Below are 12,239 nucleotides of genomic sequence, written 5' to 3'. Positions count from 1 at the left end.
CTTCACATATGGTATTTCATTTAACGCAACAACCCTGCAGGATTGGTATTAACCTTATTTTGCAGACGGGAAATCCAAGGCTTAAAGAGGTTAATTAACTTGCCCAAAGTCATAAGCAAGTAAATGTGATTCTCAAGGATTAGAAAGCCGTTGCTCATTTTACTGGCTATGCTGTTTTCTTGCACTTTATCTAGGAAGAACAGGACCCAGGCTTTCCCAGTTGTGGCCTCCTGTCAGCTAAAGGCCTAATGGCTGCCTTTCCTCTACCAATGTCCTCCAGAGAGTAGACGGGGAAGAAATGGATGGATTTGGGGGCTGAGTTAGAGAGTCACTGCCCAGGAGGGAAAGAATACAGGGGAGTGGTGGCTGGGGCTGGGACATTTAGAGGCGTGAGGTCCATGGTTCATGCTCGTGCTGCAGCAGACGTTTGATTGAGGTCTTAGATCTCTGGGAGGGTGACGTTGCCACGGAATAAAAGGGTGGTGGAGGCTGTGACTGAGGGGGTAATGTCCAAGATCGTATCTCTGGCTGAGTGGTCAGTGTTCAAAGTGATGTGATATCTATGGCCAAGGAAGTGGTATCCAAGGTTGTTCCTGTGGCTGAGGAAGTGGTGTCCCCATCTGATGGGGTGGTGTCTGGGGTCTGGGGACGACAGTGCATCCAGTTGTGGGCGATATCTCTGGGATAGCCTTTCTCTACTCGAAGCTGCCGATTGAGGCTCCAGTACTGTTTTCCCTTAAAGAAGTAGACGCGGCCATCCCGCCAACTCATGGCGCCTGAGGGCTGGTCTGGCACTCCTGTAAACAACCGCTTGGTTGGTTTGGGGTAGCGGCTGAAATCAGTTTGGGCCAGCTCGTCCCACTGCCAGTAACCGGAACCCTAGGTGTGGGGCAGACAGGGAGAAAAGGAGGATGAGAAGAGAGCTTAGGGACCCCCCAGAGGTCTACCCTCAGCCCACAGCAGCTGCAGAAGAACTCCCTTCAAGAGCAAGTCTGCTTCTCCGTGTGAGGTAGCCCGCCCCTCCTAAGAAGGGATTTGCCCTTGCTTTGAACTTCATACCTTAAAGAGGAACACCTTTTTGTTGAGAGGCCAATAGAGAGCAGCATCCACGTTGGGTTCTACCCTATTCAGCTTCTTAGGGAAGCCAGGAGACATCTTGAAATTAACGTAGCGCCACACCTTGTCTCCTGAGAGCATGTAAGGAAAGAACAAGACACCTCTGTCGCCAGGTGATAGCTTTCAGTTCCTCCATTCCACCGTCTCAGAAACTTCTCATCCCTCCCTCCTTTTATGGATTCCCTGATTATAGGCCCTCCTCAGGTAACACACTGTAAACTAGTCCCCTCACCCTTAAAGAAGTGAATCCATTGCGTCCGAGGAGAGTAGACAGCAGCATCCAGGTTTCCTGGGAGCCCCTCCCAAAGGGCAGACACTTGGAACAAGGGACCCAGCCCTGAATCTGTCACGGTCCACACGTAGTTTCCCTTGAAAGCGTAGGTCTTCCCTCGGGGCCCTGAGAGCATAAGCGTGTCAACAAGTCAAAAAGACAGGGGTCGGGCTTCCCTGGTGGCGCAGTGGTTGAGAGTCCACCTGCCGATGCAGGGTACGCGGGTTCGTGCCCCGGTCCGGGAGGATCCCACATGCCGCGGAGCGGCTGGGCCCGTGAGCCATGGCCTCTGAGCCTGCGCATCCGGAGCCTGTGCTCCGCAGCGGGAGAGGCCACAGCAGTGAGAGGCCCGCGTAAAGCAAAAAAAAAAAAAAAAAAAAAAAAAAAAGGCAGAGGTCAAATAAAGACTTGTGGGTATCTCAGGCAGACTAATCATTTGCTGTCCTCTCACAGGCTGATTTCTCAAAAATTCATTCAACTTTAATTCAGAGAGAAGATTAAGGGCAGAGAAGGAGGACCCAGTGTTCAGCCTCTCCTTTATTGTTCACAGCAAATCAGCCCTGGCCCAACAAAACAAAACAAAAGCCCTGCAGGTAGCTGCTCCCCCTTGGGGACCTCCCCTCCTACCCCAGGTGGCTTCCAAGTTGTACTTCCATGTGGGTATAACACCCTCTCTAATAGACATTCCAGTTAAGACTGTTTTCTCCATCCTGCTGTATTTCCAGATATTTTTAGTGGCCCTCATAGGGTGGCAGCAGAGGTAAATTCCAGCCTGGCCCACCTTTAATTTGGTTCTGAATCCTCCCTCCCCATACCACATGCCTCCTTCCATGGCCACCAACCCCTGTCTGGTGGTAAACTGCCATTGCTCACGCCGAGGTCCAATGTCACTCCCATGTCAAGGTCAGCAGGCCACCCCACTGCCTGCCTACAGCCTAGAGGAGAAGGGTCTTACCCAGCATCATGGCGTCCAGTTCACCACTGCAGGGGTCTGGCATGGGACTGGGTTCTGTGGGCACTTGGGGTACAGTGGGGAGCTCCGTCTCTTCTTCTTCATCCTCTGTCTCTGGGCTTTTCTTGCCTGCAAGGTAACATAATCCTGCTCAGGGAGAGAAGGCACTGGCCTCCCCACTCTTCTACTGTAAGTTCAGCTCAGAGGTCCCATAGAGAGGAAAAGGGAAACCTAGAGAGCTTTCCTTGGTGGGAGGAAAGATCATATTGATATCAGCAGGAGACATGTTTTTAGTTTTGAGAGGCACTAGAAAGGGAGAAGGGGGTTTGCTGGAATGTTCATTCTTCATCCCCTAGAACAGGTATGAGGGGAGAGAGCTCTGGCAGAAAGATTAGACCTGGAAGTGTCAGAAAAACAGCTCTTGGGAGTTCCCTAGTGGCCTAGTGGTTAGGATTCCGGGCTTCCACTGCAGCGGCCTCGTGGCCTGGGTTCAATCCCTGGTTGGGGAACTGAGATCCCACAAGCCATGCGGCAAGGCCAAAAAAAAAAGGAAAGAAAAACAGCTCCTGAAAATGAAGAAGGCCAAGTAACTGGGCAGGAGGAAGAGAAAGAAGCCAAGCCATTTCCCTCCATGAAGATTAGACCTGTCTCTTCATGCCTGAAGAGATACTGGTCAGACTGACCTTCACGATCACTAGGGGAAAGGACTGACCATAGAGAGCCTGGATCCCAGCCACATCATCCGGGTGCAGCTTGAAGTGGGGCCGGTAGCCAGCATAGACAGGGGCCATGAGGGCCTGGGTGTATCGGGAGTGCCCAAGCCCCAGGGCGTGGCCCAGTTCGTGGGCTGCAATGATGCGCAGGTTCACCCCCCGGTAGGTCTCCTCAGTCCAGAGCTCATCTTCATCAAAGTGCACACTGCCCAGCTCTGGGATGTCGGCATGGGCCAGGACCCGCCCTGGACAAAGGCAAAGGTAGACAGGAAGGAGGTCAGAGTCTCCTAGGGTGGAGCATCCCCTGCCTGTTATAAACTCCAATTACTCCATTCCCTTAAAATTCCCCCATGTATATTCACTGTCTCTTGGATACCTCTCACTCCGTTCAGATTCCGCTGTCATCACTCCGTTCTCTCAGGGATGCCCATCACTCTGTCCCTTTACCTCCCAGCCACTCTGTCATCTCTGGCCCTGTCCTCTTTGAGGTATGCCTTGAGCAGAGGAACTTAAACCAACAAAGAAGGCATAAGCTTCAAAGAAGAGGCTTGGTAAGGCCCCAGGGAGGTGACATGCTGCTCCCCAAGGGAATATTAGAAGGTGGTTAGAGAGTGTAGGGTACAGTTGAGCATGGGGGTGGCCTGACATTAAGGTTCCAGAGTCACTGACTCAAGGGGACAGAGGTCTGTGAAGTGAGAGTTGAGAGCTGGTGCCTACCAGGCCCATCAAAGGTACTGGAGCAGTATGGGCTTTGGCGGCCATGGAAGGAGAGGCGGATATCAGCCCAGCCAGCCTTCACCTCCCGGAAGGTCAAGGGAGCCACATTGCTCCAGTACTGGAAGGCTTGAAGCAGGGCTGCCCGGGCTGTGTAGGATGGGAGGGTGGAGGGCAGGTTCAAGATGCGGAAGGTCAGGTGCTTCTTTCTCCAGCGGCCTGGTTAATTGGACCAGAAAATAGATTAGAAGCACAGATACTTTTGCCAGCTCCGAAGAGTTCCCCTGAGTCTGGGCACTCCCTTAGCAAAGCTGTGAAACAACCCCTCCAGGCAAGTGATGATCAGTTAATAACCAGGTGACCATCCATTCAACACTGAGCTCATCCAGGCTGTCTCAGTGCCACCTGTGCTCCACAGCCATGCCAACCCCTCCTCTCCCTCCCTTTCCCAGGCTCAGCCCTCACCCAGCAGCAGGTATTCAAAGGTCTTCTGGTTGAAGGGGTCCTCCAGACCACAACGGGGCTGCCTCATACGGGCCCTCGTGGCGTCATCTAGCTGACCTGAGACTGGCAGCTCAGATGCTTCCTGAAAAGCTCTAGAAAGAGGGAGAGGGATGGATCCAGCAGGGAAGGGGCATCTGGAATGACTGAGAACAGGGGATAGCTCTTTGGCCCCCCGCTGCCCAAGGTGGTGGCTGAGAATGGCCCAAAAGCTCTGAAGCTGATGGGATCACTCCAGGATCCAGTCCTTATAATTGGGACTTCCTGTTCTGCATAAAGGCAATACTCCAGCTTCACCTCCTGTGTTCATGCTCTTATTTGGGTAAAGTGCCATCTGGCGTTGCCTTCTTCCTCTACTGCAATTTCTAACCTCCTTCTGATCTAGGTAAGTGTCCTGCCTCCTGCTCTGGAGACTCTCCCACCACTGCTGCCACCTGAGGGCCTGTCCTCCCTTTGCTTTCTCCCCTCCTGGCTGGACCCGTCCCTCCCAGCCCAGCCTGCTCTGGGGCAATTTCATCCATCAGGCGCCGCAGGTACTGTGACTTTTCAAGGGCCTGGGAACATATCTGAGAGCAGAAAGAAAAATGACCCATTAGATCCAAAATATGAAAACTTCAAAATAGAAATAAATAAATCCCATATCAAATGTTTACGAAAGGCAACATCATGTCAACAACTCAGCTCCAACTCAACTCACAGTTTTACATATAAATTATACTTCATGTGGAATGTGACCAAATAATAGTATTTTGGATAGAACATGGCATGGAGCCTCCAAAGAAGTGCTTAGGGCCTAGGAAGATCCAATGACGGTGCCCTCATCTTTGAATCCCCATCTCACCCCAGGCCCCACCACCCATTCCCTAGATCCCCAGCGTGGACCTGGGTTAAGCAGAGGTGGGCCTGGGGACTGAAAGGGTTTAGAAGAGAGAAAGGAGACCTTGTGACCTTGACCCTGAAGGCATGCACCTTATGACCTCTCACCTCAGAGCTTCTATGATATCTTCTGGCCTGAAGTCATCAGGTCCTTCTAGAGGCTTCTGTAGGTACCCGTATTGCAACAAGTAATCCTATGATGAGGGTAGGGGTCAGCAGAATAAAAGGAGGTCAGTCTCTGGGTGAAGCTCTAAGTGACCTAACAGCCCATAAGGACAGGAGGGGACAGACGTGGAAGGACTAAAGGAGAGGCACGTTAGGGGAGGAAAAAGGGGAAGGAGTGGAGATGGGTAGGGGTGGATCATGGAATAGAGGAAGGAAGGGAAAGGAAGGCAGTTGTAGGTCAGAAGGGAGGCTTGGATGGGACCATGGAGCAGTTCCTCCATCCCTCCCCCAGCCTGGGTCTGACCTTCCCAGGGCACTCACCACTGCTGCCTCCCTCTCTCCAGGCCCCAGGGCCCAGCACGAGACTGTCATGGGGAGTAGGAAGCCCAGCCACAGCCGCTGCCAGTTCATGGTCCCACCAGGCAAGAGCTCCAGAGGCTGTTTGTGCCCTCTGCCCTGAGATTTCTGGGAGCCTGGGGGAGCAGGGCTAGGTGGGGGTCTCTTCCCTTCAGTTCTTTTCACTCTCTAGTCTCTGGTCCTCTTCATAAAACTTCAGAGGAGGGCAATTGGGGGGAGCGTCAGTAGGAGGTGACTCAGCCCAGAGATGTGTTGCAATTCACCATTAACCTCTGCCCTGCCAGAGAGCGGAAGTCAAGAAGAGCCTCCAACCCTATCCCCCAGGGTCCTCTGCTGGAGACCGAAAGACTTTCCATATTGTCCTGTGGGTGGGTATCCTGGCAGGATCAGAGGCAGAATATCTGCAAAGACTAGGGAGAGGGACCATGGCCATCCTCTGAAGCTGGACATTCCTGTGCCCCAGTGACCCTTGGGTAGCAAACCCCTCGTCTGCAACCTTCATGTCTCCCTGTCTGCTCTAGGATAGGAAAAATAATAATAAAACTAAGAGGTAGGAAGCAAGTTGCTTAGGTGCTTGGGTTTCAGGTGAAGGAATGAAGGATGAGATCTCAGTTTCTTTGCATCCAAAACCAAGTTGGGAATTCAGATGCTCTTGAAACCTGCTTGTGTCTGCTTTAATAAAAAGTCATCATTTCGGGCTTCCCTGGTGGCGCAGTGGTTGAGAGTCCGCCTGCTGATGCAGGGGACACAGGTTCGTGCCCCGGTCCGGGAAGATCCCACGTGCCGCAGAGCGGCTGGGCCCGTGAGCCATGGCCACTGAGCCTGTGCGTCCGGAGTCTGTGCTCCGCAACAGGAGAGGCCACAGCAGTGAGAGGCCTGCGTACCGCAAAAAAAAAAAAAAAAAAAAAAGTCATCATTTCAAGCATTTAATGTACCTGGAATGTGTGGGTTGCGGGGAGGGATAACAAGGATACAAGGAAGTAAAGGGCCAGAGCCTGCCTGCAGGGACATTACAGATAGGGTGAGACCAACACAAGCACCTGAAATGAGGGGAACCAGGGTGCCAGGCAGGGGGTGCCCCAGCCTGAGGGCCATGGGGCTGTGGGAAGGCTCGCAGAGGAGGCAGGCTTTGAGCTGGGCTGTGAAGGCTGGCTATGAGTTGGATGGAGTAAAAGAGTCCTGAGGAACAGGGACAGTGCAGGTCTTGAGCAAAAGTGCAGAGGGGAAAAAAGCCAGCTGTACCCAGTGAGAGGTTCTGAGGCTGTGCTTCGTTCCTACCCCAGGCTAGGTCAGTGCTTCGGGTGCTGCTTAATATGTCTGTCAAATGAATGACCAGGCTGGGAGAGTGGCTGGGAGCCAGAGTTTAGAGACCGTCTTGAATACTATGTAAGAAAGAAAAGAAAACCTTACAGTTAAAGAACTACTTTGTGTTAGGTGATTCATATATTATCTCGTTTAATTCTCACTATCCTCCTATGAGGGAGGAATTATTCTTTTTTTTTAATTAATTAATTTATTTATTTATGGCTGTGTTGGGTCTTCGTTGCTGCACATGGGCTTTCTCTAGTTGTGGTGAGTGGGGGCTGCTCTTTGTTGCAGTGCATGGGCTTCTCATTGTGGTGGCTTCTCTTGTTGTGGAGCATGGGCTCTAGGAGCACGGGCTTCAGTAGTTGTGGCACATGGGCTCAGTAGTTGTGGCTCAGGGGCTCTAGAGCGCAGGCTCAGTAGTTGTGGCGCACGGGCTTAGTTGCTCCGTGGCACGTGGGATCTTCCCGGACCAGGGATCGAACCCGTGTCCCCTGCATTGGCAGGCAGATTCTTATCCACTGCACCACCAGGGCAGTCCCTCTGGCCATTTTTTAAAGAGAGGAAATGGAGATTCAGAGAGGGAAACTTGACTAAGGACATGGAACTCCTAACTGGCCTGGCATATATTCAAATCCCTCTGCCAACTCCTAACCCGCACTCTTTCCATGCACCAAGCTGACTCTTAGAGCTTTGTTCTCTAAGTGGTTAGGAGCCACTGAAGTTTCCACCATCACCTGTGCATCACACAACACTTACATACCATTCAAATGCACAGGGAAGTAGGGATAGGAATGGGGGAAGGGGTTACTGAACTCATGTTTTCAGTGGGACCCCAGTTCTGAGCCCTTCCCCACATCCCAGGCTGCAAGGCTGGCAGGCCACAGGGGAACCCTTCACACCCCAGGATGGAGGCGGGGGATCCTCCTGACTCATATCGTTGCCCTCAATGATGCTGGTCCTCTTGACCCACTCAGCACGCAACTGAATAATAATCAAGTGACTAAGTCCCAAATGGCCAGTGACGGGCAAGCAAGGACATAGCCTCTGACTGATGAGTAACAGAGGCTGTGACTGAGGCCATGATCAAGGCTGCTGCCCCCAGGAAACGAGGAAGCTTGGGAACCAGCTCCATTCAGCCCCCTGCAGGGCTTTTCTCAGCCCTGCCCTTCTCTTCCTCTTTCCACCCCTCCATCCCTCAATCCCTCTTCTTTTGAGAAGAGGACATGGGCCAATTGAAAATTATATATTTTTTTCTGATTAAAGTGTTCTCTATTTTTTTCTTTTTTTCAAATTTTTATTTTATTTACTTTTGGCTGTGTTGGGTCCTCGTGGCTGCACGTGGGCTTTCTCTAGTTGTGGCGAGCAGGGGCTACTCTTTGTTGCGATGCACGGGCTTCTCATTGTGGTGGCTTCTCTTGTTGTGGAGCACGGGCTCTAGGTGCGCGGGCTCAGTAGTTGTGGCTTGTAGGCTCTAGAGCACAGGCTCAGTAGTTGTGGCGCACGGGCTTAGTTGCTCCGTGGCATGTGGGATCTTCCTGGACCAGGGATCGAACCTGTGTCCCCTGCATTGGCAGGCAGATTCTTATCCACTGCACCACCAGGGAAGCCTTCTATTTCTTTTTTTTCTGAATAAGATATCCATTGCTCATTATAGTAAATTTGGAAAATACCAAAACAAGCAAGGAAGAGAATGAAAACCACCAGTAAATTCTACCCAGAAGAAAACCACTAGTAATATTTTGATGCATTTACTTGGAACTGTCAGTGGCTCAGAGTTCAGCTCCAGCTCTGCCAGCCCAGCCTCAGCCCCTGGATGGAGACTGTGGGTGGGATGAGACAGAAAGTGAAAGGAAGTAGTGAGCATAGTGGGGGAGGGACAGGAGCTGAGAAGGGTGTGGGGAAAGGGAAAGGAGTAAAGTAAGATGAATGTGATAGCAGATTACTCCCTCCCCTTGGGCACCTCATATAGCAACAACAACAACAAAAAAAAGCGGGGGTGGGGGAATAATGCTTAGGAGTGTATGTTAGTACGTTAGTGAGAGAGATAATGGTTATTATAAAAGGTAAAGGGTGGGCGCTCACGCTGGCCTCGGAGCCACATTCTAGACACTAAGGAGCCAGGGAAAGAACAGAGTGAAACAGTAAAATTTGCCAAATAGTTTATCTCATTTAAATCTCGACAACAGCCCTGTGGGCTGGTATTATCACCTTCTATGGAAAAGGAGACTGAGTCTCTAACAGGTTACTTTGGGTCACACAGCTAGGAAGAAGCAGCAGAGCCTCAGGCCCAAGCTATGATCTTCGCAGTCTCCCAAGAGTTTCCACAGGCCCCCAAACAAACCCCTTAGAGCCAGGAACTGCAAGCTGGGCATGTGTGCAAGACTGCGTGACTAACTGTTCCCATAAAGGCATAATGACCTCCATTTCCGCCAGTCCCCACCCCCTGAGCCGAGCTGACCCAGCTCTTTTTCCCTCTGAATTTGTCATCTCTCACTGGGGGACATGTGTGAATGTGTGCGAAGGGTTAGGACATGTGGTCTGCCTGCCCCAGAGAACTTGAGTCTGAGAGAAAGAACTCCTGGGTTCTTTGGCGGGCTTGCTCCCATCCTGCAAACTGCTTTCCCTCTCTGCCCACAGATTGTGGGAGAAGAGTTTGTATAGAAATATTTTTAATTAAAATATTTTAAACTGTAGCGGCAGGAAGTAGGTAAGATTCTGAGAGTATTTTCTCATGTTCAGGAGCTATGGGGCTGTGGGTGAAGGGCAAAGGTTGGCAGAGGTCTCTAAGCCCAGGAGAAGCCAATCTCCGAATCACCCGCCCCCCTCTGACAGCATCCTCACCCTAACGGGGTGACCTGGAGGGCTGGACATTCTGGTATATCAAGAGCAAGTCTGGGGTCTGAAACTGGAAACTGGAGGTGAGAAAAACGTAGGGTGTAACCAAGTTAGGGCTGGCCTAGATACTGCTCTTGATCTAGAGAAACGTGGGAGAAATATAGTGTCAGCCTCTGGCCTGTTTTCCCCTCAGGGCCCTGAGGGGGTCAGGAGAGAGGGCAGTTTGCCTGGCTGAATGGGATTGAGTTCTCACCAAGCTGTTATCTTGGAAACCTCTGTTTTTAAGAGGACCCCTCCCCCAACAAACACACACACTCCTTTAATTAGTTATGAGTTCCTAGAAGCCAGATGGGAAGCGATGGCCAGGACTGTGCACAGCTGGATCTGGTTACTAACCGGGAAGTGGGAGGGGCTTGGGGATGGCTCAGGCCTGGGCCAGCATATTCTGTTCCCAGGATACCCCAAACTTCCTCAACCCCCATTACAAACACTTTCTGGCATTCCCTCCCACCCGCGCAGGCACTAGCCTAAACTGGCTCGGTTGAGAGGACATCAGACTCAAATCCCTGAGCTCTTCGGTTCCTGTCAAGTGTTGGGGAGACCAAGGTCTGCTCCCCTTCTCCAATCCACATACAAAGGTGTTATCCCACAGGACTCCCCTGGAGATGCTGGAGGCTTCTGCTGGTGGTCCCATTACCCAGCACAGTGCCAAAGGGCTGCATGAGAGGATAAATTCTAGCATCTGAAATAAGGAAGGGAGTAGAGGAATGAGTGTAAGTGTTCTTTCAGCATCTGGGATGATAAGGAAATGATGGTAACACAAAGGATTTTTCCTCCTTCTGGGAATGGCAGCCTTTTCCTTAACAAAACCCAAACTGATCTTTATTGATTTTCCCAAGTGAAGTGGGATGTTGGGGAGCAATTTGGCCTTCTGTCCTCACTCTGTGACCCCAGGTCTGCCGCAATGTTTGGGGACTGTCATGGGCCTGGAAAAGCCACATTTGGCTCCCTTTGGTGTTGGCAAAAGTGTTTGATAGGGGGTTAGCCAGGGAAGGAGTTCAACACTGACTTCCCCTTTTGAAGAAGGTAGTAACTAGATGTGGGACGGAGACCTTGGGAAAGACACAAGTTTCTCTGTTTTCTGTCAGGGCAGCAACTGCGGAGGAGAGGGATGTTGGGGTGAGAAGGCTGCCCTTGACCTGGGTGGAGGGGGTATGTAGGGAGACAGTTCTCTTCTGCATCCCCTGTTTTGCCCCTAACTTACTTCAGAAAAATAGTGGGTGTTCACCAGTGTAGTTTTGTTTTTGCTCTGTAGTGAACTCATTAGTTTGACAATGGGGGAAGCATTGACACATTACAAGTATATCCTGCACAGAGTGAGGACGAAAGAGCTCAAGGACTTAAAAGTGACAGAGACACCATATTCCAGCCTGAGTTGGAGCTGCTTTGGCATAGGGAGCACCACTCCTCAGCTGTGAAGGAAGTTTCTGAAAAGGGAAATGGGAAAAGATAGCTGAGAAAGAAGACCATTGATCCTAAGGAAGACTGTATTCTCAGATTTTTTTTTTATACAGAAGCTATTCCTACAAATGTGCGCTTGCCTGTTACCCAGTTTTGTAAGACCCCTAGTGTGTGTGTGTGCGCACATGTGTGTTATCACGGGAGTGATGCTTCTATGTTATAAAAAATTGGGATGATACATAACTATCTGCCTACTTTCAAAAAGGAAGCCAGATTTTGATGGGAAGGAAGCACACTGGGAGGAAAAATCAGAGAGATCTTTGAAAACCAAAAGCTGGAACAGGTGGAAAACTATCCAGTTGATCGCTGGCCACAAAGTAAGGCTGGCCACTGACCAGAGTAGCCATGGTGATCAATAAGATCAGAAAGAACTGGTTGGCAAGAGGCCAATGTGAGGCCAATGGTGGTGGCCAGTGGCAAAAAGAGTGTCAAAGAGAAGCAAGAGAGAAGGGCAGTCAGGTTGGGGAGCTGAAGAAGCACATGAAACCAAACCCAGCTTAGATTAAGGTCATGTATTGAAGGCAAATTGAAAGTTGCTTTTCTGACTAGACAAATACAAAGAATGAGTATTCAGCTGTCGTTCATTGCTTTACTTATTGACTCTGTCAGTGCTTTTTAAACTTTCCTGCCAATTGACACATACACACTACTATATATAAAATAAAGAACTAATAAGGATCTACTGTATAGCACAGGGAACTCTACTCAATACTCTGTAATGGCCTATATGGGAAAAGAATCTAAAAAAGAGTGGATATATGTATGTATAACAGGTTCACTTTGTTGTAAACCTGAAACTAACACAACATTGTAAATCAACTATACCCCAATAAAAATTTTAAAAATAGGGGCTTTCCCTGGTGGGGCAGTGGCTAAGAATCCACCTGCCAGTGCAGGGCACACGGGTTCA

The 12,239-nt window shown here is 50.6% G+C and overlaps 2 protein-coding genes across 2 annotated transcripts in view; one reads left to right on the top strand and one right to left on the bottom strand.

Annotated features, from left to right (window-relative positions):
* LOC132529447 (transmembrane protein 198-like) overlaps positions 1–12,239 on the top strand; it is a 37,848-nt gene that overhangs the window by 4,674 nt on the left and 20,935 nt on the right. The window lies entirely within an intron of this gene.
* MMP19 (matrix metallopeptidase 19) lies at positions 7–5,869 on the bottom strand. The gene is made up of 9 exons (XM_060165935.1): positions 5,630–5,869; positions 5,252–5,337; positions 4,232–4,362; positions 3,770–3,985; positions 3,052–3,297; positions 2,343–2,468; positions 1,349–1,513; positions 1,060–1,187; positions 7–879 (listed from the first exon to the last, which is right to left on the bottom strand). The coding sequence occupies exons 1-9, from the start codon at positions 5,717–5,719 to the stop codon at positions 544–546; spliced, it is 1,524 nt and encodes a 507-aa protein (XP_060021918.1). The 5' UTR covers positions 5,720–5,869; the 3' UTR covers positions 7–543.

The sequence above is a fragment of the Lagenorhynchus albirostris genome, chromosome 11 (assembly GCF_949774975.1).
Source record: "Lagenorhynchus albirostris chromosome 11, mLagAlb1.1, whole genome shotgun sequence".
NCBI lineage: Eukaryota > Metazoa > Chordata > Mammalia > Artiodactyla > Delphinidae > Lagenorhynchus > Lagenorhynchus albirostris.
This window is presented reverse-complemented; position numbering and strand designations above follow the sequence as displayed.

Bases quoted from the DNA above. Each gene is read 5' to 3' on its own strand.
- MMP19 (XM_060165935.1), bottom strand. From the start codon at position 5,719: ATGAACTGGCAGCGGCTGTGGCTGGGCTTCCTACTCCCCATGACAGTC. The intron at 3,986-4,231 runs GTGAGGGCTGAG...CCAATTAACCAG, and splicing joins CTTTGAATACCTGCTGCTGG to GCCGCTGGAGAAAGAAGCAC. The intron at 1,514-2,342 runs GTAAGACCCTTC...TTATGCTCTCAG, and splicing joins ACTGGACGCCATGATGCTGG to GGCCCCGAGGGAAGACCTAC.